The 26,817-nt window shown below is 49.2% G+C and overlaps 2 protein-coding genes across 5 annotated transcripts in view; one reads left to right on the top strand and one right to left on the bottom strand.

The window, feature by feature from the left end:
* Positions 346-11,473, top strand: AGMAT (agmatinase). Of its 2 annotated transcripts, XM_005665032.3 has the most exons (8): positions 346-428; positions 2,160-2,424; positions 4,590-4,792; positions 6,422-6,470; positions 7,519-7,714; positions 9,185-9,364; positions 10,443-10,542; positions 11,279-11,473. In XM_005665032.3, exons 1-8 carry the CDS (start codon positions 395-397, stop codon positions 11,350-11,352), a joined length of 1,101 nt encoding a protein of 366 aa, XP_005665089.2. In that variant the 5' UTR covers positions 346-394; the 3' UTR covers positions 11,353-11,473. The 2 variants fall into 2 exon arrangements, with proteins under 2 accessions (XP_005665089.2, XP_003127670.1); XM_003127622.4 differs by lacking the exon at positions 346-428 and having other exon boundaries at positions 2,056-2,424; positions 10,458-10,542.
* DNAJC16 (DnaJ heat shock protein family (Hsp40) member C16) overlaps positions 13,428-26,817 on the bottom strand; it is a 39,275-nt gene continuing 25,885 nt past the window's right edge. For all 3 annotated transcript variants that reach the window (XM_021095383.1, XM_021095384.1, XM_013998998.2), the window contains 8 exons: positions 24,444-24,574; positions 22,356-22,539; positions 21,075-21,257; positions 20,847-20,923; positions 19,658-19,738; positions 19,463-19,561; positions 18,746-18,916; positions 13,428-18,248 (listed from right to left, as the gene is read on the bottom strand). In XM_021095383.1, the coding sequence (XP_020951042.1) occupies positions 17,849-18,248; positions 18,746-18,916; positions 19,463-19,561; positions 19,658-19,738; positions 20,847-20,923; positions 21,075-21,257; positions 22,356-22,539; positions 24,444-24,574 (1,326 nt within the window). In that variant the 3' untranslated portion in view covers positions 13,428-17,848. The remainder of the gene's footprint in view (positions 18,249-18,745; positions 18,917-19,462; positions 19,562-19,657; positions 19,739-20,846; positions 20,924-21,074; positions 21,258-22,355; positions 22,540-24,443; positions 24,575-26,817) is intronic.

Here is a 26,817-nt window from a genome sequence, read left to right as displayed (position 1 = left end):
CACACAGGCAGCAAGCAAGCAAAGTCTTTATTACAGGAAAACAAAGAGCTCCCAGGACAGGCTGAGAGGGGAAAGAAGAGTCCCCTATTCATGGATTTTGAATCCAATCAAACTCTTTCATGTCAAGCATTTTATTTGTTAATTTTTATTTTTTATTTTTTGCTTTTTAGGGCCGAACTCGTGGCATATGGAAGTTCCCAGGCTAGGAGCTGAATCAGAGCTGTAGCTGCCAGCCTACACCACAGCTCACAGCAACACCGGATCCTTAACCCACTGAGGGAGGCCAGGGATTGAATCTGCAGGGCAACTCTGCCCTTTGAACCCTGGGTGGTCTGGGAGCTGGCACACTCTCCTGGGCTACAGTGGGGAACAGCAGGGCCGGCACGGGGGCAGGATGCTGCAGCTGCTGGTTTCTGGCTGTGTCCGAGGCCTAAGGGCCGGCACGGGCATGCAGCAAGGGCGTACTTCCCCTGCACCCAGAGAGTCCTGCTGCAGGGCTTAGCCACCCAGCCTTAGGTTGAATTAGAGCTACAGCTGCCAGCTCACACCACAGCCACAGCAATGCCAGATCTGACCTATACTGCAGCTCATGGCAACACCAGATCCTTAACCCACTGAGTGAGGCCTGAGATTGAGCCTGCATCCTCATGGATACTAGTCAGGTTCGTTATCGCTGAGCCACAAAGGGAATTCCCTATTGTTTAATTTCTTTGGCCAAGACTGCTACATATGGAAGTTCTTTGGCCAGAGATGGAGTGCATGTCACAGCAGCACCTGAGCTGATGCAGTGACAACACCGGATTTTAACCCGCTGAGCTATCAGGGAACACTGAGCATTTTATACTTTTTTTTTTTTTTTTTAGCTGCCCCAAGGCATATGGAGTTCCCAGGCTAAGGATCAGATCTGAGCTGCAGTCTCAACCTAAGCTGCTCACATAACTTCATTACGAATCACCTTTTTCTCCCCTGAAAGGTATGGAGAACTGCAGGTTCGTGGGCTCGCCTCTAAGGCCTTTTTTAAAAAGGTTATTTAGAAAGACTGCTTCCTGAGACTCCCACCCAGACATTTCTTAGTACACTATTTTAAAAAAATGCTCTGGGAGTTCCCTCATGGCTCAGCAGGTTAAGGATCCAGCAGTTGTCATTACTGTGGCTCAGGTTTGATGCCTGGCCTGGGAACTTCCACATGTCCAGGGCTCAGCCAAAAAAAAAAAGAAAAAGAAAAAGAAAAAAGAAAGCTCCAATTTCTCTTGCTTAAAGAAAGGTCTTTCCCCTTGAAATCTTTCAGGTTTTAAAAATATTACTGTGGGAGACATAGAAAATAGACCTGTGGTTGCCAAACGGATAGACAGTGAGGTCTTATTATATAGCAGAGGGAACTATATCCAAGATCTTTGGATAACCCATAATGGGAAGGATTCTTTTTTTTTTTTTTTTTTTTTTTCTTTTTATGGCCGCATGGCATATGGAGTTTCCCAGGCTAGGGGCCTAATCAGAACTACAGCCGCTGGCCCAAGTCACAGCCACAGCAATGCCAGATCTGAGCTGCGTCTGTGACCTACACCACAGCTCACAGCAACGAGAGATCCTTAACCCACTGAGCAAGTGAGTGAGGCCAGGGATCAAACCCAAAACCTCATAGTTTCTAGTTACATTCCTTTTCACTGTGCCATGATGGGAACTCTGGAAAGGAATATTTTTAAAAAGGATGTATATGTGTGTATAACTGAGTCATTTTGATGTACAGTAGAAATCAGTACAACATTGTAAATCGACTATACTTTGATAAAAAAAAATTTAAGAAAATGTTTAAATAGTCCAAAACAAAAACAAAAACCCTAGGAGAAGAAACTGATAAAGGCCTGGCTTTGGGGGGAGGAAGGCACAGACACACCTGGGGCAGTGCGGGTGGAGGTGAGTGGTGAGCCTGGGCTTTATTTACCAAAGGAGCTAGAGGCTGAAGTCCAGAAAAGGGTGCAGGGGGGAGAGCAGCCCAGTCCCTGGGGCCCCTCCCCCCTGCCTGAGATCCTCAGGGCAACTCTGCCCTTTGAACCCTGGGTGGCCCGGGAGCTGGCACATTCTCCTGGGCTACGGTGGGGAACAGCAGGGCCGGCACGGGGGCAGGATGCTTCAGCTGCTGGTTTCTGGCTGTGCCCGAGGCCTAAGGGCCGGCGTGGGCGTGCGGGGGCTGCTTCCCCTGCACCCAGCGAGTCCTGCTACAGGGCTTGGCAACCCAGGCCTCAGCCCGAGCCGCCAAGCCTCCAACACTCCCCGGAACCAGCCTCCCAAAGCTGATTTCGTGGCCCGGTCAGTGGGCATCTGTTCCATGATGCGGCTGCCCGTGCAGGCCTCCCCCGAGGGACTGGACGCTGCCTTCATCGGGGTGCCCCTGGACATTGGGACCTCCAACCGGCCCGGGGCAAGGTAAGGCCTGAAGGACTTTGGGACATGTGTCAGGAAAGCCTGGCGGCCATGCACCCACCAAACTAACAGAGAGGCCTCTTTGCTTACCCAAGGTTGGACTGGAAGGTGGTGCCTGGCTCCAAAGTGCCCCTAAACCTTTGAGAAACCATTGCTTTTCCACCTCCCTCATCAAGAGACCCCCAGAGCTCACCATGTGTGTCATCTATATGTAATGAAAGGGGGTTCAGGGGTTCCAGTTTTGGCTCAGAGGGTTAGTGTCTGTGAGAATGTGGGTTCCATCTCTGGCCTTGCTCATGCCTCTGGGGTCCCAAGTTGCTGCAGCTGTGGTGTAGGCTGGCTGCTGCATTTGAAGCTGCAGCTCCAATTCCACCTCTAGTCTGGGAACTTCCATATGGCAGCAGGTGTGGCCATAAAAAAAAGAAAGAAAGAAAGTGGGTTCCAGGACCGAGGCTTCTCCACGCCCCATTCCCTGGCCTTGTTGGGATAGTGGCTGGGGGTACCCCAGGTTTACAAAGCAGGGGACATTAAGTTTGATTGAGGACAGAAGGTTTTTGCCTCTTCCCAAAACCTGACTCAAGAATTTCTCAAGCATTTCCCATTGTGGCTCAGTGGTTAACAAATCCGACTAGGAACCACGCGGTTTCAGGTTTGACTCCTGGCCTCGCTCAGTGGGTTAGGGATCTGGCATTGCCGAGCTGTGGTGTAGGTTGCAGATGTGGCTTGGATCTGACATTGCTGAGGCTCTGGCGAAGGCCGGTGGCTACAGCTCTGATTAGACCCCTAGCCTGGAAACCTCCATATGCTGCAGATGCAGCCCTAGAAAAGACAAGATAAAAAAAACAAAAGAATTGCTCAAATTAAGGCACTTTTTGTAAGATCAAGTCAGAGAGAGTTAAATTGATTTTCCTAATGATTGAACATCAGATGTTTCTCTTCTTTTTCTTTTTTCTTGTTTTTTGCCATGCCCTCACCACATGGAAGTTCCCGGGTGCCAGGGATCGAACCTGTACCACTGCAACAAGACACTGCAGTGACAATGCCAGATCCTTATTCCAATTCCTTATCCCACTAAGCCACATGGGAACTCCGACACCAGCTACTTCATTTTTTCTTTCTTTTTTGATGGCTGCACCTTCAGCATATGGAAGTTCCCAGGTTAGGGGTTGAATCAGAGCTGCAGCTGCCAGCCTCTGCCACAGCCACAGCCACAGCAATGCCAGATTTGAGCCGATCTGTGACTTACACTGAAGCTCACAGCAATACTGGATCCTTAACTCACTGAGTGAGGCCAGAGATTGAACACATGCCCTCATGGATACTGGTTGGGTTCATTACCACTGAGCCACAGCAGGAACTCCCCATCAGCTATTTCTGATTCAGCTCAGCAACATTACATCTGACTACTGGTCTGAGTTATAGATGCCACATTTTATTAAAAGTTTTCTAAGCTCAAGGTGCTTTGCATAGGTGACCTCATTTGCTTATTTATTTTTTGGTCTTTTTTAGGGCCTCACCCGTGGCACATAGAGGTTCCTAGGTTAGGGGTTGAATCGGAGCCATAGCCGCTGGCCTATGCCAGAGTCACAGCATCTTGGGATCCGAGCCGCATCTTTGACTTACACCACAGCTCAAGGCAACGCAGGATCCTTAAAGGTCTGAGTACGGCCAGGGATCAAACCTGCATCCTCATGGATACTGGCCAGATTCGTTTCCACTGAGCCACAACGGGAACTCTAGGTGACCTCATTTAACTCTTAAACAATAGGGTAAGGTAAGTAGTATTTTTTAACAGATTAGGAAATTGAGGCTTAGGGAGATTAAGAAATGCTCTAAGGCCGTTTAGTAAATTGGTGATGGGTGGGCTTCTGTGCCTTTAATCTCTTCACTATGTAGCTTAGATCAGTGGTTCTCAGCAGGGGTTGATTTTGTCTCTGGGGACATTTGCCAGGGTCTGGAGGCAGTTTTGCTTATAACATTGTGAGGGGAGGGGTGCTACTGGCATCTAGTAGGTGAAGACCAGGGATGCCACTAAACTTGCTACAATGAACAGAATGCCCCCTTTCCCCAAAGTGTCATCCAGGCCCAGTGCAGAGGCTGGGGAGCCCAGGCCTAGGGAGGACTTCGACCTTTAGGCATGGCTCACGGAATGATTCTTCCTCCTCCAGATATGGACCCCGACGGATCCGGGAGGAATCAGTGCTGCTTCGCCCGGCCAACCCCAGCACGGGAGCCCTCCCCTTCCAGTCCCTCATGGTCGCAGACCTAGGAGATGTGAATGTCAACCTTTACAACCTTCAGGACAGCTGCCGCCTCATTCGAGAGGCCTATCAGAAAATCGTGGCAGCTGGCTGTATCCCTCTGACCTTGGGTAATGGCACCTGCCAGGGCGAGTGCCATTCTCTGAGCTCAGTGTTTATTTATCCTGAGCATGGACTGCAGTTACTCCTCCAGGGCGAGGCGCGGCGAATGTGGAGACAGTAGGGAAGGGAACATTTTCAGTTCACTTATTTTAACCTCGGAGAAGAGGATATTTAAATTTCTGGGCTAGTCTGACCGACAGGGATGGACCAGGGTGAAGCGAGGGAGGCATTCACCTCGGTGCGGGATGTAAGGGGCCAGAAACGCTGCCGTCGCTCCATTTTCCTGATTTTCCCTTTTTGCCTCAGGCTTCACTCTGGCTCAGAACAGCACAGTTCCTGATCCTTTTTTCTTTCTTTCTTTTTTTTTTTTTTTTCAGTCTTTTTGTCTCTTTAGGGCCGCACCCACAGCATACGGAGGTGCCCAGGCTAGGGGTCTAATCAGAGCTGTAGCCACTGGCCTACACCACAACCAGGATCCGAGCAGCGTCTGCAACCTACACCACAGCTCACGGCAATGCTGGATCCTTAACCCACTGAGCGAGGCCAGGGATCAAACCCACAATCTCATGGATGCTAGTTGGGTTCATTAACCACCCAGCCACGACAGGAACTCCCCTGATCCTTTCTTTAAAATTTATCATGGGAGTTCCTGCTGTGGTGAAGAGGAAACAAACCCAACTAGCATCCATGAGGATGTGGGTTTGATCCCTGGCCTTGCTCAGTGGGTTGGGGATCTGGTGTTCTGATGAACTGTGGTGTAGGTCACAGAATTGGCTGGGATCCTGAGTTGCTGTGGCTGTGGGGTAGGCCAGCAGCTGCAGCTCTGATTCAACTCCTAGCCTGGGAACTTCCATATGCCATGTGTGTGGCCCTTTAGTTTTTTTTATTTTTTATTTTTTTTGTCTTTTTGCCATTTCTTGGGCCGCTCCCGCAGCATATGGAGGTTCCCAGGCTAGGGGTCAAATCAGAGCTGCAGCTGCCGGGCTACCCCACAGTCACAGCAACGTGGGATCCGAACCAGGTGTGTGACTTATACCACAGCTCATTGGCCACTCCGGATCCTCAACCCACTGAGCAAGGTCAGGGATAGAACCTGAGTCCTCATGAAGACGAGCTGGTTCGTTACCACTGAAGCACCACGTGAACAACTCTTTTAAACCATGATGTGCTGTCAAACACTTAGAGGCCATTTTCCCACCACTGAACAAGATCTTACTTTAGATGGGGTTATATAGTTCTTCCATCTAATCGAAAGGGTGGGAGTTCCTGTTGTGGCTCAGAGGAAACGAATCTGACTAGCATCCATGAGGACGAAGGTTTGATCCCTGGCCTTGCTCAGTGGGTTAAGCATCTGGCGTTGCCGTGAGCTGTGGTGTAGGTCTCAGACGTGGCTTGGATCTGGCGTTGCTGTGGCTGTGGTGTAGGCCGGCAGCTTCAGCTTTGATTTGACCCCTTAGCCTGGGAACTTCCATATGCCACTGGTGCGGCCCTAAAAAGACAAAAAAATAAAAAAATAAAAAAATAAAAGGGTGGCAGAATTGGGCAGATTGAAGATTGTTCTAGGTGATAGTTGGTCCTCGAATCTCATCCATGTTCCTCGAATCTCATCCATGTTTCTTCTTTTTTCCTCTTCGAAGGTGGAGATCACACCATCACATATCCCATATTGCAGGCGATGTCAGAAAAGTAAGTTCCCCAAAACTGGGCCCAAGCAAAGTTTCAAAATCCAGGAGCTGGGGAATGAGTGGTTTCCTGCTAGATGGCATCCGATGCTGGCTTGAGTTATTGCGGGTGATGGGAAATTCCCGACTGAGTTGCTCTTACGGATCAAAATTAAGGTCAAGCTCCAGGTGTGTCTGTCAGTCACCGGCTGGAAGCCAAGACAATTTATTCTTACCCTCCCTTGCCCTAGATCTGCTCTGGTATGCACGCTCAGCATTTGCCTCTGTTTTCGGAAGATGAGCTCCTAGTGAAACCCACAATCCCAGCTAACTTCAGTTTCTGTTTTGCTTCAAAGGCCAAATGCAAATACTAACAGGCACAATGGTGTTGCTTGCTGAGGAGAGGCCCTGCTTTTCCCCGAAAGGGCCCCATTCCCAGAGGATGAGAAGATGGATTTTTCCAGTAGTGCAAGTCTCTCCAGGGATTGACTAATTTTGGTTCATTAGTTTGAGAAAGACAGATGGGCCAAGGTGGTGCGGCTCCAGAATTCATATATAGGAAAGACATGTGGGAAGCATTCTTGGTTGGGGGTGGGTGGCTGGGTACAAGTCTTTTCTTGAAGCTTTGTTTGCCTTGGCATTGATCTGGACTGTCTGTTTATTTTGGGTGGCTGGCAGGGTTGGTGGAGACTATGGAGAGAGAGCTGGATGGAAGCAGCATCTTGGTACTAAAGCTGGAGAAATGGTGGCGCTGATTAGTTGAGCCTTGAGCTCACCTGAGCCACCACCCTCTATGCTCATCTTCCGGGCCCTCTCTGTCGCTCAGTGAAGAGAATTCTGGGTAATAGGTGGGGAGAGTCATGACTCTTTTCTGCCTGGCTCCTCTGCACTGACTGTTCTTCTGAGATGCTAAGTGGTTGGTTGGAAGACAGAAACCAGTTACAAGGCTGGTAATTGATGCCAGGTACCCCCTCCGTGGCTATCAATTATCATCAAGTTTTGGGGGCCTGGAGGGTGGCTGTGCTTGGGCCCCACTGAGCGGCTTGGCCTCTGAGCTGCCCTGTTGTCATCAGGCACGGCCCCGTGGGGCTGGTGCATGTGGACGCGCACATGGACACGGCGGACAAGGCCCTGGGGGAGAAGCTCTACCACGGGTCGCCCTTTCGCCGATGCGTGGAGGAGGGACTCTTGGACTGTAAGCGCGTGGTGCAGATTGGCATCCGGGGCTCTTCCCTGACCTTGGACACCTACAGCTATAGCCGGAGCCAGGTGACAGACCGAAACCCCTCCCTCTGTCCCCAGCCCCCAGGGAGCCTTCTGAATCTCACTGCTCACTCAGTGGCAGCTCTGCTTTCAAAGGGGCTTTGCTAATTGAGTTCAAAAAGGAGGAAGAGAAGCTGAATTTGCATCACTGGGAGCAGAGAGCAGCAAGGATGTTAGTGGGTGGGGCAGAGGAGGCTTCTTGCTGGGGAGGGAAGCAGAAACTAGCCCTTGGATGTCATTGGCTTGGAAAAGAGGTGAGGAGGTCCAGACCCAAGGTGAGTGGCTGCCTTCTTCTTTTTCTTCTTCTTCTTCTTTGTTTTTGGTCTTTTTGCGTTTTTCTAGGGCCGCTCCCGTGGCATATGGAGGGTCTCAGGCTAGGGGTCTAATTGGAGCTGTAGCCACCGGCCTACGCCAGAGCCACAGCAACATGGGATCCGAGCCACATCCCCAACATGCATCACAGCTCACGGCAATGCCAGATCCTTAACCTACTGAGCAGTGCCAGGGATTGAACCCGCAACTTTATGGTTCCTAGTCGGATTTGTTAACCACTGCACCACGATGGGAGCTCCTTCTTCTTTTTAATGGCTGCACCTGAGGCATATAGAAGTTCTGGGGCCAGGGATTACATTCAAGCCACAGCTGTGACCTGTGCTGCAGCTGTGGCATTGCTGGATCCTTTAACCCACCATGCCAGGCTGGGGATTGAACCTGTGCCTCCACAGTGACCTGAGATGCTGCAGTTGGATTCTTAACGCACTGGGCCTGAGTGGGAACTCCCGCTTCTCTTTCTTCCTTTCTTTCTTTCTTTCTTTCTTTGGCTGTGCCTGTGGCATGTGGAAATTCCTGGGGCTAGGGACTGAACCCTAGCCACAGCAGTGACAACACCAAATCCTTAATCCACTGAGCCACCAAGAAACTCCCAGATGTGGCCACCTTCTTAGTTCTTGTCCCCAAACCTACTAGACAGTCAGGTAAACACAAATGACAGACCCCAACAGGAAAGAGCCAAGTTCCTCGCTTTTAACGCATGGCAAAGGCCAATCTTCTGGACACAGCTGTTTAGGAGCTGCTACCATGAGCCATCCAGAGTTTCTCACTCTTGCCTTAACCAAGATTCTGTCTTATCCCACCTCCACAGGTCAGCTTTGACTTACTCCCAACTTCTTTTGCCGGGGGGGGGGGGGGGGGGCGGTTCCTGTGGCATGTGCAAGTTTCCAGGACAGGGATCGAACCTGGGCCATAGTTGTGTTTCCGTGGATCCTTAACCCACTGAGCCACAAGGGAGCTCCATTCTCCCGATTCTTTACCAGTCATCATCCCTCCCTCTCTCACCTGTGAAATGAGGATGAGGCTCCCTCCTCATGGGGATAGAGGTGCACATGAGCTGAGCATGGGGTAGGCCCATAGGAGATGCCCAGTAAAGGCTGCCGTGCCCAAATGTCTGCCTTCCACTCTTCATTTCTCCCTTTGCAGGGCTTTCGGGTGGTCCTGGCTGAAGACTGCTGGCTGAAGTCACTGGTTCCTCTGATGGGGGAAGTGAGGCAGCAGATGGGAGGCAAACCCATTTATATCAGCTTTGATATTGACAGCTTGGATCCCGCCTATGCCCCAGGGACGGGGACACCTGAAATTGCTGGCCTGACCCCGAGTCAGGTAGGAAGGCACCGCTCGTGGCCATTCCTGGGGGTGAGGAGTCTTAGCTCCTCACTTTCCTGGGACTTGAACTGAGTCTTCGGGAATCAGGTTGGGATTTCATTATTTTATTTTTATTTTTTGTCTTCTTGCCTTTTCTAGGGCCACTCCTGCGGCATATGGAGGTTCCCAGGCTAGGGGTCTAATTGGAGCTGTAGACACCAGCCTATGCCACAGCCACAGCAACGCAGGATCTGAGCCGTGTCTGCAACCCACACCACAGCTCACAGCAACGCTGGATCCTCAACCCACTGAGCGAGGCCAGGGACCGAACCCGCAACCTCATGGTTCCTAGTCGGATTCGTTAACCACTGCGCCCTGTGGCTGTGGTATAGGCCGGCAGCTGTAGCTCCCGTCCCACCCCTAGCCTGGGAACCTCCATATGCTGTGAGTGTGGCCCTAAAAAGCAAGAAAAAGAAAAAAAAGATACTGGAGTAGATGAATGAAGACTGCCTGAACCTAATCAATTATCTTAGACGCTCTCAGAAGGGAGCTGGGTGGTAACTGCCTGTCTCAATTCTCATCAGTTTTCTAAAACACTCCTCACGCGTCACTTCTCCTCCTTTCGGCTTTTCACCCGCAGAGTGGAAGCTAAGTGATGCTCTTCCTACCCGCCTCACGCCCCTCTGATCCTGTCTTTCAACCATGTCTAACTACTCGTCCTTCTTCCATCTTGGCGCCTTTGCCTGTGACTTTCCTTCTGCCTGGGCTGCCCTCCTTCCCTGCTCATCTGCTTGGTCAATGCCATGAGCTAAGAGCCTCCACCTTCGGGGAAACTTCCCCCACCTCTTCGGGCTATTAGATGCGTTTATACTGCATTCTCAGCTTGTTTCTCTTGAAGCCCTTAATGCATGGCATTGAAGTGACTGCTTTGATGGTCTCAGTGAGCCCACCTGTATATGCCTGATGGTCAATGACTGTTTATCGAGCGAAAGCAGCAGTTTCAAGGCAGAGGGTGGGCCTGTGTTGGGAGACTCCATGGAAGTCTCCCAACTGGTTGCTTTCCATTGTCGATGATGACCTCTGTGGACAACCCAAGCTTGATCTTGGGCAGGCTCTGGAGATCATCCGAGGTTGTCAAGGCCTGAACGTGGTGGGTTGTGATCTTGTGGAAGTTTCGCCGCCATACGATCCTTTTGGTGAGTAAGGGAGACAAATATGCTCTGTAGGCAGCTGCTAGTTTAATTTGTATTAATCTAGTTAATTGAGTAGATTGCCAGGTCCTTTTACATAACTCAGGAACCTGCTGAGTATGTCCTACAGCGAAGAAATAAACCTGTTATTGCACAGCATACAGACCTGAGCTAATGAACCCTAACAAAACCCCTGGGAAGCTGGTAAGGATTATTAGCTTTGCCCACCGTCAGCAAGAGAGGGAGAAAGAAGCCTGCAGTTTGGTGACAGGGTGACACAGATCCATTTGCCTTAGGTGTTTCGTTGAAAAGTGAATTCTCAAGGCCTAAATAATATTTATGAATATTAATAAAGTGGAGGAGTTAGCTGGTTTAGGGGAGAGATTGAAAGCAGATGCCATGTCAATAATCTTTTTCATTTAGAAAAGCTTACAGAGTTAGGGCTGTTTGCCTCTGAGGACAGATAATAAATACAATATACACCATTTTATAGGTTCTCCTTTGGGGGAAGGCTGTTTTCAGAGTAAGCAGAAACTTCTGAATTTTAAAATACTGTTTCTGAATGAAGCTTGATGGAGAGACTGCCTGGGAAAGCACGTCCACAGGGCAGCTGGGCACATAGGGGCGGGGGGGAAAGTGGGACTCTGAAAAAGAAAGTCAGAGAAGAGGATGGAGTCCTGAGAGGTGGGGCCCCGGGCAGTGGTCTGGGCGGTGTTCATGTTTGGGTTTCACTTCTTTGTAGGAAACACGGCCCTCCTGGCGGCTAACTTGCTGTTTGAGATGCTGTGTGTTCTCCCCAAAGTGACAGTCGTCTGAACATTGTGCTTTTCAAGATAAAACAACAGATTGCACGGCCACCAAATTCTCCAGAAGAATTTAAGTGCAAGCCGTCTGTGTGCTGGAGAGTTTATGCCAATAAAACTTTGTTAAAGTGTCACTGGTGGCTATAAAATCAGAGCCTTTAGTAGAACTGAACAACTACTATTTCCTTTTTTTTTTTTTTGTCTTTTTGCTATTTCTTGGGCCGATCCCGAAGCATATGGAGGTTCCCAGGCTAGGGGTCCAATTGGAGCTGTAGCCACCGGCCTATGCCAGAGCCACAGCAACTCGGGATCCGAGCCGCGTCTGCAACCTACACCACAGCTCACGGCAACGCCGGATCGTTAACCCACTGAGCGAGGCCAGGGACCGAACCCGCAACCTCATGGTTCCTAGTCGGATTCGTTAACCACTGCGCCACGATGGGAACTCCCACAACTACTATTTCTAAGGCATTTGTTTAAAAAAAAAAAAAAAAAGCACTTGTGCTTCTTTGATTATTTTTCCTTTGATGAACAGTGATGGAGGATAAAGGGGAAAGGGATAGAGAATTTAGTTTAAGATTATTTGGGGAGTTCCCACTGTGACGCAGTGGAAACGACTCCGACTAGTATCCATGAGCACGCAGGTTTGATCCCTGGCCTCGCTCAGTGGGTTGGGGATCCAGCATTGCTGTGCGCTATGGTGTAGGTTGCAGGCGTGGCTTGGATTCCATGTTGCTCTGGCTGTGGCTGGCAGCTGTAGCTCTGATTTGAGGCCTAGCCTGGGAACTTCCATATGCCGTGGGTGCAGCTCCTTGGAGTTCCTGCTGTGGCACTGCAGAAATGAATCTGACTGGGAACCATGAGGTTGTGAGTTTGATCTCTGGCCTTGCTCAGTGGGTTAAGGATTCAGTGTTGCTGTGAGCTGTGGTGTAGGTCATGCATGCAACCTGGATCTGGTGTGGCTGTGGCTGTGGCCGGCACCTGTAGCTGATTTGATCCCTAGCCTGGGAACTTCCATCCGCTGCAGGTGCAGCTCTAAAAATATATATATGTGTGTATATATGTATATATTGTGTATATATGTATATATATGTATATGTGTATATATATATAAAACTGCTCCTCTGAGTAGCTTAGAGCTGCATCTGGGCTTCAGCATCACTGTGAACATTAAAAAAGTCTGAAAGAAAATAACATGCAGATCCTAATGAAGAAACTTCTGGAGTTGCTGCTGTGGTGCAGTGGGTTAGGGTTAGGGATCCAGTGTTGCTGCAGCTGCAGCAGAGGTTGCAGCTGCAGCTCAGATTTGATCCCTGGCCTGGAAACTTCCATAAGGCCACACCTGCAGCTGAAACAGAAAACAACAAAAAAACCTTCCCACTCAAAAGCCTAGAAGGATGCATGAATTTCTTCTAAACCAGTTGAGATCGGCTGGCCTCCAAAGAGCTTTTTTTTTTTTTGGCTGCACCTGCAGCAAGTGGAAGTTGCAGGGACAGGGACAGAACCCACATCACTGCAGTAACGAGAGGCACTGCAGTGACCACACTGCATTCTTAACCTGCTGAGCCAGCAGGGAACTCCCAAAGAGCTCTTAATGACACTTCCTTGGTTTTGCATTATCTTCTCTTCAAGCTGACCCACCCACTATGACAACAGTTCCTAAAATCTGCAGTCAAGCCATGCTGATCTTCTTAAATTTTTTTTTTTAGGGCCACACCTGCGGCATATGGAGATTCCCAGGCTAGGGGTCAAATCGGAGCTACAGCTGCTGGCCTACACCACAGCCATGGCAACATGGGATCTGAGCCATGTCTGCATCCTAAACTACAGCTCATGGCAACGCCAGATCAACCCACTGAGCGAGGCCAGGGATCGAACCCACAACCTCGTGGTTCCTAGTCGGATTTGTTTCCACCGAGCCAGGACAGGAACTCCCTGCGTGCTGATCTTTAACATACCTTTTTTTTTTCTCTTTTTTCCAGCTGCACCTGCAGCTTAAACATACTTTGAGTTACATGTAAATTCAATTGTTTACAATGTGTCCATGGTCAAATCATCACCTCATGATATAAGAACTATCCATAATCATCACACATTAAAATAGTTTATTTCTGTTTCCAGTCTGTAACATCCTTAAAACAAAATAACATCAGCTTCAGTGCCTATTCACGATACAAAACAAAAACAACATAAAAAAGACACCATTTGCCAAATAAGTTATTTGTTCCTAAGAGTATCAAAAGTGCAAAATATTCACCTTCTTTTAAGTCTGTCTTCAAAGTACGATCATCCTCCTTGACAAACTGAACAGACAGATTCAGCTGCTGCCACGCTGTTGGTTTTCAAGGGACAACATCAGGTAGTTGGATGTGAGCAATGTTTCATCTGTGAAGATGCTGTGCATCAGCTTTTCAAGAATTTTGCTTAGAAAAAATGTTTTGAGTGTTTGCTCCTAATCCCTTTTCCCAAACAATGCAAGTCACTTGAAACACACTCAGATCCCATTTCTTTTATATCAGGAAAACATTTATGTACTGAATGAGGAGGAAATCAACCTATTATTTGTTTTTGTCTTTTCTAGGGCCACTCCCGCGGCATATGGAGGTTCCCAGGCTAGGGGTCTCATCGGAGCTGTAGCCGCCAGCCTACCCCAGAGCCACAGCAACGTGGGGTCTGAGCTCTGTTTCCGACCTACACCACAGCTCACGGCAATGCTGGATCATTAACCCACTGAGCAAGGCCAGGGATCAAACCTGAAACCTCATGGTTTCTAGTTGGATTTGTTAACCACTGAGCCACGACGGGAACTCCTCAACCTGTTATTTGAAAACCGCAGCCAGATTTTCATGGTCAGTGATGGCGGCGAGACTGTGGTGCTGAAGTCGGGACAGGCTTGCTCACTGGAGTGCTGCTTCTCTGGTGCTGATGAACTCTATGGTAGACGAACTGTGCTGACACCAGGGCAGTAAGAAAACATTTTTAAAATGGGCTTGTGTATCCACGAAGCCTTGTTTTTAGGCCAGTTTTTGTCCCCATCTGCTAACCGTGACGCAGAGTCTGTATCAACCAGAAATACCTACCTCTAAAAACATCAATGTCATCAGTTTCAAGATATTCGAAGACAAGGAAGTTAACCTCACGCCAAAATTGGGTCTGTGTGGTCACCCATATGAGTAAGAGAAATGGTAGCCTTCGCTTTGCAAGGCAGTGGCTCATACATTCAACACAAAAGTAAACAAATTCATGGAAACATTTAGAAGGAAAGGCTTGGCTGGTCAAGGATAAAGGTCAGTTTAAAACAAAAGCTTCCTAGTGTCCTCTTGGGGAACATATCTGCCGGTCCCCAAAGAGATCTGTGGATCTTTTTAGACTGAAATATCTGCCAACGACGTTTTTACCATTATTACTTGCCTTTCTTAGTACAAAGGAAAGGTGCAGCTATGGGTGACTTTTATTTTAATAATACACTTAAAAAATAGAAGTTTTATGGCTGCACTCGTGGCACATGGAAGTTCCCGGGCCAGGGACTGAATCCAAGTCACAACTGTGACCCGTGCAGCTGCAGTAACGCTGGATCCTTTAACCCACTTCGCTGGGTTGGGGCTTGAACCTGCACCTCCGCAGCAATCTGAGCTGCTGCAGTCAGGCTCTAAACCCACTTCGCACCATGGCGGGACAATTTTTTAAAATGAACAAACCTGGAGTTCCAGTTGTGGCAAAACCGAAACAAATCCGACTAGTATCCATGAGGGTGTGGGTTCAATCTCTGGCCTCGATCAGCAGGTTGGGGATCTGGCGGTGCCAGTGACGGCTGTAGCTGATTCCACCCGCTAACCTGGGAACATCCATGTGCCACGCGTGCAGCCCTAAAAAGCAAAAATTAATCAATCAATCGAAAATTTAAAAAAGCTATTTGCACTGTATCCTGCCTGGAGTTCCCATTGTCTTGGCTCAGTGGAAACGAATCTGACTAGTATCCAGGATGCAGGTTCAATCCCTGGCCTCGCTCAGTGGGTTAAGGATCTGGCATTGCTGTGGCTGTGGCGTAGGCCGGCAGCTGCACCTCCGGTTCGACCCGTAGCCTGGGGACCTCCATATACCACAGGTGCATCCCTAAAATACAAAAAAACCACAAAAACCAAAAACCAAAAAAAAAAAAAAAAAAAAACAAACAAAAAACAAACTTGAGGAGTTTTGGTTTTTAGAAATTAAGGTCAGGAATCCCATTAGTACCAGAAATTAAAAAATATAAAAGCCTACCACTGAATCAAAACACTACTCATATAAGCAACTTGGCCACAAAAGATGCAGAAAATAATTCTGAGGGTTTGGTGCATCACGGAGCCAATTCTACCTAGGCCAGGTGCCATGAGCTATCACAATCAAAATAAACATCCATTTTTAGAGGATCATGTGGAAAAATAAAGCCTGGCAGTGATTTATTCTTTTTTTTGTTTTTATTGTTTTTTTAGGGTTGCACCTGAGGCATATGGAAGTTCCCAAGCCAGGGGTCGAATCAGAGCTGTAGCTGCCAGCCTACGCCACAGCCACGCCACATCCGAGCTGCGTCTGCAACCTCCACCATAGCTCACGGCAATGCCGGATCCTTAAATCCACTGAGCGAGGTCAGGGACCAAACCCAAGTCCTCATGGATACTAGCTGGGTTCATTAACCACTGAGGCATGACGGGAACTACAATTTCTTTATTTAAAAAAAAAAAAGCTGTATCATGATAGAAGACTGTAGGAATTTCTGGGCTCAAATAATTTATGACTTGCTACTGTAGCTCAATCCAAGTGGCTTAGTTTAAAGCAATTATGATTAAAGAGAATACTAACCTATTTGGTCCCATCACTGATTTTGACCCTTCACTTCATAAAAGGGCAATCTTTTTTGACATCTGAACTCTCTGAGGTTTTCCAAATTTCACTGGTAGTTTGCTCTAAAAAGAAAAGGTCAACTCTCTAACTGGCTGGTATGAAATGGCATGGAGTCCACCGGTCACTGCAGCTCCATGAGCTGGGGTCCCGATGACAAGTCTGACCCTGTTACTGGTCAAGCAGTTGCTATGAAAACAATTAAGGAGTTCCTGCTGTGGCTCAGCGGTTAACACACCTGACCAGTATGCAGGAGGATGCAGGGTCGATCCCTGGCTTCACTGAGCAGGTTAAGGATCCGGCGTTGCAGTGGCATAGGCCAGCAGCTCAGCTCCGATTCGACCCCTAGTCTGGGAGCTTCCTTATATTGCTGGTGTGGGCCTGAAAAGACAAACAAACAAACAAAAAAAAGAGTGAAAACAATTACAATGAGACATCAAAACATAGGCCAGAAGCTCGAAGTGAGCAAAAAGGAGTCTAGAATGTGCCTTGGTTTTTTTGTCACAAAAGAGGACTTCAAGATACAGTACTTTGGGGGTAACAGTGTTCAAAATACAACTGCTGAGAAATTTTAAGTTCCGTGATACAAAGACATGTCTGGTATTTTACTAAAGAGACACCCCTGGAGGGAAGAGGTTCCGTGAGCCGGACTCATGGCAGGAATAATGTGTCTTCGGTTTAACATCTACTGGCTTTAGAGCAGCTGATGTCTAGGTTCAGAGAACAAGACTATGGGTTATGGCTCCTGATATCCATCCCCTAAAACTGACAGAGGAGAAAGGCATCTGCAAACATACATGCGAATGGCTCGAGGTCATTACAGTACTTCTCCCTGTGCGGAGCCCTCCCTGGTGGAATCCCTCCCTCCCCGGGACACTGAGTGCTCGGGAGGCGGCGGACAGGACTCTCACCAAGGCAGCGCTTCAGGTGCTGCCTAGCCCTCCCTTCTCTCATCTTGGGAAGAAAAGCAAACTTAGGTGGAGAATTGCCGCTCATCCCTACCCTCTGAAAACCGTGGCTGACAAGCTACTGGAGGGAGATGCCCCCCAAAAGGACGTGTGGCCATTTACTACCAGAAACACCATGAATGTCTGATTGCTTGGAACCAGGCCTCTTTCAAGACGCAGGGCCCGGAAGCTGCTGTGTGGGGTTCTGCTGTTACAGCATGCACCGTGGCAGAGGGACCGAGGCGGCCAGGTGGTGGTGGGGGGTGGAGGGAGGGGACAAATGACCTGACCGGCACACCAGGCTCTCTAGGTTCCCTCCAGGTTCTGTGGCAGGGCTGAACCCTGTGCTTCTCCCACAGCATAGAGACAGGATGCGGGGGACGGCGGGGAGCACGTGGCGGGGACCACAGAGGAGAGGGAAAGAGCAGCATTTTAAAGAAGTGCGGCATTCAAATGGGGAAAGAAAAACCCAAAGGAAGATATTTTGATCTAGGGAATTCAACGAGGGGTGTTTTCACTCCTCGGTCAGAAGAGGACAAAGGAGAGATTCTTCTAGCCGTTGTTCTGGAAGAATAATCTAAAATCTATACTCTGTCCGTTGTGATCGTTTGAGTCCTGCAAATACCTGTTCACAGAGGCCTGTTTAAAAAGTTGGAAGAGTTTGAGTCTCTCTGCGAGGTCCTCTCAGTCTAGGTCAGGCCACGACGGGATATAAAACCTCTGTAAGGAGCCTTCCAGCAGCCGTTCCATCCATAAGGACAATTTGCTCAGTTTTCCTTTGATGGGCTTGGATCCAAGGCCACTGGAAGATTTCCCTCGAGATTCACCCAGATGGAGGGAGGCGTCAAGGTCGCTGCACGACCCCATGGCCTCCTCCTCTTCGACTGTCTTTTGGGGCTTGAAGAGGCAGAAGTATTTCTTGTGGCCATTCAGAGCCAGCACGTAGCCAGTGTAGTCACGTTCCATGAAATGCTTGTCGTACTGGTTTGGGATCGGGGCCGCGTCTTGAGCAAATTCTAATAAGTACTCTAGCCATTCTCTGTGTTTGTCTAGACTCAGGAAGGAAAAGTGCAGGCAGCTGCTCCTGTAGGAAGGGCAGAAGGAGGATTTAGGGCCTTTCCCGACACATTTAATCACAGGGAGCCCAAGTTCCTCAATCACGTTTCCAAGGATAGGAGAAGGCTTTGGATGGACGGGGCCCGAGTACAGAAAAAAATGAAGGATTTCTGCGGGAGCCCGAGGACTTCTACAACCACGGCGACGGCCACTCATCCATTTCCCTGACCCTTGCCGGGTGTCACTCATGTCACTTCCTGTGTCTGGGAGTTTGGGAAAACACACAAGAGCTAGAGAAGAGTTTCTTGAAAGGGCTCGGAAGCAGACCGAGTTCAGGCTCTTCTGTTCAGAACCAACAGCCAAGGGGAAGAAAGGTCCCTGCGTGTCGGCTTAGATGTCTGGCCTGGAAAGGGCACAGCCAACATCTCGCTGCGTGGAGAAGGCCCCCATGGACAAAGCGGACATGTCCCTCCCGTCTCCTCCTGCGCCACCCCCACCCCCCACCCCCCGGCACGGCGAGCTCACCCGGTGAACGTGTAGACCTCCAAGGCGAATTTCTGCAGCAGGCTGGTCTTGGTGGAGCTGGACAGGATGAGGACCACGTTCATGTGGCCCGGCCGCAGGCGCACCAAGTTGCTGGTGTACGTGACGTCCGTGAGCTCCGTTACCTCCACAAAGCCTTTTTTAGGAATCTTGCTGTGGAGCAAGAGCAAGGAATTAGGATCTTGCAGGATAAGGGGACGCATTACTTTCAGAGGGAATGGCAGAAGAAAACGCGGTGTTCTAACTGGGCTAGACTGGTTATTTGATACTCCTGAGCCTGTTGCATGGGCGGGATGGGAGCGGCCCCGATTTGGTCACCCTGGGCCTGCAAAGAGCCAGGCGGTGCTGTCGTCCGTCGGTGTGGGAGCAGCTTGAGGACAGCAGGAAGGCTGTCCACACGGTTACAGTGACGCACGGGTCTCTGCTTGGGCTCGTCTAGCATCTCTCTGACCTGCTTCCACGCTTCCTGCCGTCCATCTTCAGTCTGAGACTGAGAATCTGAGGGTACTGAGGAGACACCCAGCCCAGGTCCAAACGCCCAGATGGCCTCAGTCAAGGCTCATCGTCTGACTAGACGTCCCTAAACCCGCCTCTCGCGCAAGGAGGGGAACCAGAGCACCCGGATGACTGGACCCTGGATGCCACTTGGCCTGCTGGTCCGTGCCGAGGGGGAGGGGCCTGGAGTCTGGTTACAGCAACCTGCTGGGTTCCTTGGTGAAGCTGGGCTCCGTCTTCCCTGTCTTCGCGTGGGCTTCCTCTTTATCCGGAGGGTTTGACTCTCGCTCATCGTTCGAGTCACTAAAGTGAGAAAAAGGAGTTTTACAGAAAAGCACCCGAGGAGGTTGGGGCTCACCCTTCAGACTCGGCCCTCGGGAGCCACACAGAGGCTCTTACCTGAAGGCCTGGATGATGACGGTGCCAAAGAGGATGAAGAGCGCGGAGAAGACCAGGGACAGAAGGGGCATCATTTCCCGCCTAGAAGGAAGTTCACAAGCTCTGGTCAGCTCTACAGGGCAGCTGTGACATGTCAATGAATGGTTTTAGGTTTCTTCTCTCTGGCTCAAAAAAAACCCCTCTAACCAACCCCAAACAAAAAAGCTTCCAAGGAGTTCCCATTGGGGCTCAGCAGTAACAAACCCAACTAGTATCCATGAGGATGCAGGTTCGGTCCCTGGCCTTGCTCAATGGGTTAAGGATCCAGCATTGCCATGAGCTGTGGTGCAGGTCACAGATGCAGCTCAGATCCCGAGTTGCTGCGGCTGTGGTGTAGGCTAGCAACTGCAGCTCCAATTCGACCCCTAGCTTGGGAACTTCCATCTGCTGCAGCCTGAGCCCTTAAAACAAACCAAAAAACCCAAAAAGCTTTCATATCAATAAACACTTTCTAATTTCAGACAAAAGAGGTTTTTTGGGGTGGTGGGTGAAAGCAGAGATTTTTTTCCTCATTGTTCTAATTCACAAATAATGTATTAAAAAAGTTTGTGTTTTGTGTCTCAGTACAATAGTCTGTGCTGAATTCTGCAGAAGGAAACACTAAGAAGGGGAACAAAGGATTTAAGCTGTGAACATGGAGGAATGTTCCGAAGTTAAGGGTAGCATCAGTTGACAAAGTTTGTGGAATTATGTTCTTTCCTTTTATTCATTTATTTTCTGGCCAGGATAATTCAGATGTGGCCCAGAGGGGGTGGAGTAGGGAGGGGAAGTGGACCTCTCAAGGCCTTCCCTCGGACTGATGCTCTGAAGTCATATTCACCCACGGACACCCATCAAAGGCCTGCTGTTTTTCAGGAGCTGTGCTGGGGGCCAGGAAGCACAAACACGGGTGTGGTCGTGTTTCGGGAGCTCATGGTCTTAACGGGGTGGGAGTGGTAGGCCCCTCCCTTCCCATATTAACTCATCATATAAAAAACGGGAAGTTACTGAAAGAAAAAGGGGAACAGTTGTTGGAAGTATGCAAGCCCTCTTTCCTTTGCCTCGATGGAATCTACTACGCTCGAGTCAAAGAAGAAAGGACTCTCCCAAAGAAAAACAGCGGTCCTGGCAGTGACAGAGAAAAGGCAGTTGGACCTGGCAGCACTCGTACCAGTTGTTGTGGAAGATGCTGTCCCAGCAGTCTGAGATGTAGTCAGAAGCAGAGTAGAGCCACCGAAGGAGAAAAATCTGTTGAGGAGGAAAATGGATGGTGGTCAAGGCTGGACCCTGGAGGGAGAGGTCCCCGTCCCCAACACGGCCCTGGTGGCAGAACCCCTGCTCGGGCTCTGGGGGCTGAGGAGCCCTGCCTGGTGCCTGCTGTTCCGGGCCACATGCTTACGGGGGCAAGTTCATCAGTCAGGTCGGGGAGCACAGCTTCCGAAGACAGAAGAGCTGGGTCTTTGCGCAGCTGGTCAAGATAACCCAAAAGGATGAACTTATCACTCTCGCTCCCGGTCCAGGGATCCTCCAGGGTTTTATATACCACCCTCCCTGCTGTGTTGCGCCTTTCTAAAATAGACACCTGGGAGGAAAAGAGAGGAAAAACCATTAGAGTTCGCGAAAGAATGGTAAGCTGTTGTTTTTTTTCAGGGAGGATGCCAAAAAGAGTCTAGTGAAGTTGGCAATAAGCTCAAGGACAGATGTGGGCGAGCACCCAGTGTCTGTGAGAGAGCGAAACTTCTCTGACAAAACAATTAACTTTACGATGACGTTTAAAAGCTTTTGTTAAAAGTTCTGGGAGTTGCCATTGTGGCACAGTGGAAATGAATCTGACTAGTATCCAAGAGGATGTGGGTTCGATCCCTGGTCTCCATCAGTAGGTTGAGGATCTGGTGTTGCCGTGAGCTGTGGTGTAGGTCGCAGATGTGGCTCGGATCCCAAGTGGCTGTGGCTGTGGTGTAGGCTGGCAGCTGTAGCTCCCATTCGACCCCTAGCCTGGGAACCTCCATGGCAGGTGAGATCAATCAGGATGAAGTCAAAGAGGCAGAAGTACAGGAGGGAAACTATTACTGGTAGCTTAAGGACACCAGTGAAAAGGAAACTGATGCTCTTATCTTTACCCAGAGGAAAGATGTTTTTTGTGAAGGTCCAAGGCTATCTAGGAGGTGAGGTCACCAGGGTAAAAGACTAGTTTGAGAGTGGTTTCGGGAGTTCCCATCGTGGCGCAGTGGTTAACGAATCCGACTAATGAACCATGAGGTTGCGGGTTCGATCCCTGGCCTTGCTCAGTGGGTTAAGGATCTGGCGTTGCCGTGAGCTCTGGTGTAGGTTGCAGATGTGGCTCGGATCCTGAGTTGCTGTGGCTCTGGCGTAGGCTGGTGGCTACAGCTCCAATTAGACTCCTAGTTAATTGGAGTCTAGTTAAGGATCTGGTGTCATCACTGCTGTGGCTCAGGTCACTGCTTTGGTGCCTGTTTGATTCTGGGCCTGGGAACTTCTGTGTGCTGCAGGTGCAGCCAAAAACCCCATCCAAACAAAAAAAAATGGGTGCTCTCCAAACAGGCTTCAGAGATTTCTGGATTTCCTGGAATCTATGTTCAAAGCTCCTGAGGAGGAGGACACAGAATTGAGTGCCCTGTGCTTGTGAAGAGCTCAGATGGGGTGAAAACCCAAGACTCACCGCTGATTTTCCTTGAAACGCGTTGCTGTCTGGTAGCAGGGTGTCGGCAAACTCCTGCTGCCGATTGCTGTAGACGTGCACAAACCTCACTGTGTCCTGCGTGTTTGCGAGGGCAAAGGACAGGAAGGCCTCGAAGGGCTGACTCAGCTTGGTAGCCTCGGCGGTCAGTAAAACTACACAGTACCTGCACGTCAACAAGAGAAGACCTTGTAACTCACCCCAAGGCCACGGCGAGAACCCGTGCTGGCAAGGGAAGGTGACCGAGCGAATGAAGCATTCCTGTGTGAAAGGTGCTGGGGTGTCTCTGGTGAGAGAAGAGCTCCAAAGACCTGCCTCTTTCTAGATTGCGATGCATTCTCCCAGCCACTTTCCACGACACTAGAAATGTCTTTGGAGGCGACAGTCACTGAAGCCCTGATGCAGAAGACCTTTTCAGAGGCATCTGTCCTAGTTCTTCCACCGCAGGAAGGGCTGGCTGAGCCTGTCTCTGACCTGGGCCACTGGGCCCCACTCTGCAAGGCTTCCTCTGCAGTGGTTCCAATGGAAAGTTCGTCCAGTTCCTCACTCGAGCACGCATTCTCCCTGCACCACCGAGCACTCACTATACACCAGGTAAGGGGGACAACGTTCCTGCCCTCGTGGAGCTTACATTCTCATGGCAGAGGCAGACCACAAATAGATAAATCATGGCAAGTGGGGACAAGGGTCATGAAAAAAAAAAAAAAAAAAAGGAGAGAGTCCAGAGTGGGCTGGGAGTCATGCTCCATCCGATCAGGTAAACGTCACCTGGGAGGGTGACGCTCGAGCAAAACCTGAATGCGATGCCACAGGAGGAAGTGGGGTCAGAGCGTTCCAGGCAGGGAGCGCCACAGGCGCAAAGGCCAGCGATGGAGAGGGGCCTGACCCAACTCACAGCTTCAGGGGAATCACTGGCTGCTGGGGAACCACCGAGGGGGTGAGAGTGGAGTGGGAGCAGAGGCGCTCAGAAGGCTAATGTGGTGGACCTGACGAGAGGGGGCCGTGGCCTGGCTAGGGTGGCAGTGGTAACAAAGGTGACAAATGCACGGATGGGGGATATTTTTTGAAAGCTGTGTACATAACAACCCTTAAGGCTTAGGACTGGGCGTTCTCTTGTGGCTCAACTGATGAAGGATCCACGGCTGTCACTGCAGCAGCTTGGGTCGCTGCTGTGCATAGGGTTTGGCTTCTGGCCTGGGAACTTCCAAATGCTTTAGGTGTGGCCATTGAAAAAAAAAAAAAAAAGGTCTAGGATCAGTTGCTTTATATTTAATCAAAGCCTTTCTTCTCTTAGTCTACAAAGGAATCTGAAAACTCTGAAAACACAGGGAAATTTTCTTATTTTAAACAATATTTTAGTTTTTCTTCTTTTTGGCTGTGCCCATGGCATGTAACATGTCTTGGGTCAGGGATCTAACCTTTGCCACAGCAGTGACCCGAACCACTACAATGACAATGCTGGATCCCTAACCCACGAGGCCACTAGAGAACTCCCCCCACCCCCAACTACTTTCAAATAATGTGCTCAAAATGTTTTCCTTTCATATCCAGGCACCTTTCACAGATGAAATCACCCTAAACTTAAAGGCACTGATGCATTAACCTGAAAGAGGTAACGCACTTCCCCTGGATTTCTAGACTTTTTAAAAGACTCTGTATGAACGAGGATGCCTCAGCCTTGCCTTTCCCGGCTACTGATTTTACCATTTTCTCAGGGTCCTCACTCTGCTGCTGTTTTGTCATTAGCCTGGCTCTTCTCTGAGGCCTCCAAAGGCTCACCCTGGGTGGAACACACTGGCAGGAACAGTGATACTACATGAGCGACCCGGGCTCTCCCTGACCCCTGGCAAAATCTACTCATCCTTCAGGGCTCAGCTAAAGGGTTACGTCATAGGGGATCTTCTCTGGGACACCCAATAACCTGGCCCCCGGACTGATCCGCCCCACTACCATCATAGTGGTTCACTGATATCTGTGGCTTGAAGAGTAAACTCTTCAAGTTGCCTTGCAGTAAAGGGCGACCTGCCTCTAGGCTGCAACGACAAGCAGGGCAAAGCCTTCGGTCCTTACTTCCTCTGCCGGTGAGACCGCTTCACAGGGCAGAGTTCGTGGAACACCTTCTGGCTGGTGAGCCTGGCTGCCAACAGATACTTGTTTTGGGTGATAAAGTCGTCAATGACCTGTTTCTTCACACCTCGGGCCTGGAGAAAAACCAGGAGACAGTTGACTCTTACTCAGTTTTCTCATTGAAAAAAGAGCTTTACTTAGAGCTTAATAAAAAGGTGGCTGACCCTGGCCACAGTAATACAACCAAGTAAGTCAGACTTGTCTGAGCAAATAAGCATGGGTGATCTATTTCAACAATATAGGCTAAAAGCAAGAATGCAGCTGTTTCTGGTCAAAGAAAAAAATCAAGTGCCCGTTCCATAGGAGAATTTTTGTATACTTTTTTATGCTGGCAGATTTAAAGAGTCAATAATTGTTAATTTTTACACAAATTTACTTCCATTCAAGATTTGTAGCAAACTGAATAATTAAAAGTAAACTCCAGGTGTTCCTGTTGTGGTCCAGTGGAAACAAACCTGACTAGTATCCATGAGGATGCGAGTTCAATCCCTGGCCTTGCTCAGTGGGTTAAGGACCCAGTGTTGTTGTGAGCTGTGGTGCAGGCCGCAGACATGGCTTGGATACTGCCTGGCTGTGGCCGTGGCGGGCAGCTGTAGCTCTGATTCCATCCCTAGCCTAGGAACTTCCACATGCCTCCGGGTGCAGCCCTAGAAGCAAAACAAAACAACTCCAAAGTAACAATGTTACTAAGTATAAAAGGCAGACTACAAAATTATATGATAACTACTTTGTTATTACTAACTTTCATATGTTTCAAAGGAGTGAAATTATACATACATATATAACAGGTTCTCTGACCATAATTAATCTAGAAATCAGTATGAGGTGTATACCAGAAAATCCCCTTATGTTTAGAAATTAAGAAACTCTGAATAACTTATTGAGCTGAGAAACGTTTTGTTATATCAGCTGTAACAAAATATTTTGAATTTGAAGTGACTCATGAAGATACTATTTATCAAAACTTCGGGATACAGATAAAGTAGAGGGTTTATGAACCACATTCTGAAAACCTCTGTCCTACAGAAACTCGGGGGAGTTCCCTTATGGTGCTGAATAGACACATTGGTGCTGCTGGGACATGGGTTCGAACTCTGGCCTGGGAACTTCCATATGCTGCAGGCGTGGCCGAAAAAAGAGAAATTTGTGACCGGGTACATTGGGATACATGTGATATCCATGGCACCACTGGTCCTAAAGCCCCGAAATGTCCCTCAAGGGAAGAATGAATAAACATATTATCACGTGGCCATAAACACTGTACAGCAAATGAAAACAAATGAACTAGAAACCACGGGCGTTACACTAAGTCCCTCGCCACTGGAAGGACTTGGTTTACGCTCAGAATTCATTTTTATATTTATGAATTTTATATTCATTCAAGCTTGTAAAGCATCCATTGTACCAGTGATTTTGTTACTGTATTTGATTTACAATTTTCCCCAGGGGATAAATAAATAACAACTCTCAAGAGTACAAGTCATCACTAAAAAGCAATTTAGGAAATCTCCACAGATCACTTTTGGACAGGGATGATTGTCTTTCCTCTTTCACAACTGGCCTTTGTTTGCTTCCTGTCTCTCGGCTCCTTATTTTTTTTTTTTTTTAGGGCCGCACCTGCGGCATGTGGAGGTTCCTGGCCTAGGAGTCGAATTGGAGCTGTAGCAGCCGGCCTACACCCAGAGCTGCAGCAACGCAGGATCCAAGCCACATCTGCGACCTACACCATAGCTCACGGCAACGCCAGATCCTTAACCCACTGAGGGAGGGCAGGGATCCAACCCGCAACCTCATGGATCCTAGTCGGATTCATTTCCTCTGCGCCACGATGGGAACACCTCTCGGCTCCTTCTTAGTTGCTATCAGGCACCCTCTTTTTATTTGCTGGTAAACTGTCAAGTGCTTTGTCTTGGGCTCCCTTCTCTCCCTGCGTTACATACGATGCCTCTAACCATTCACTGATGACCCACAGTTGTCCAGCCCAGATCCTTCAGCTTTCCTAAGACCCCGAACCCCTGCCTAAGGGCCATGTCCCCGGAGCTTTCCTCAAGGTCGTTCTAAGTCACATGCCCCAACTGAACTCATTTACCTTCTTCTTAAACCTGCTTCCTTCCTTCCTATCCTCTTTCCCTGTCTGGTTCTGCTACACACGCCGTCCTTGCCTTAGTCAGACAGTCTCAGGAACCCTTCTACGTTCACGTGGCATCCAGAGCTTACCCTACATCCAAGGAGACAGCTACTGCACTAGGTGACAACTGCCTGTCAGCCTTTCTCCCGCCCTGACTGTGAGTCAAAGACTCCGGATGTCAAAGTTGTT

Source organism: Sus scrofa, chromosome 6, assembly GCF_000003025.6.
Source record: "Sus scrofa isolate TJ Tabasco breed Duroc chromosome 6, Sscrofa11.1, whole genome shotgun sequence".
Classification (NCBI taxonomy): Eukaryota; Metazoa; Chordata; class Mammalia; order Artiodactyla; family Suidae; genus Sus; species Sus scrofa.
The sequence above is the reverse complement of the archived record's forward strand: the minus strand, read 5'-3'. Positions and strand labels throughout refer to the sequence as shown.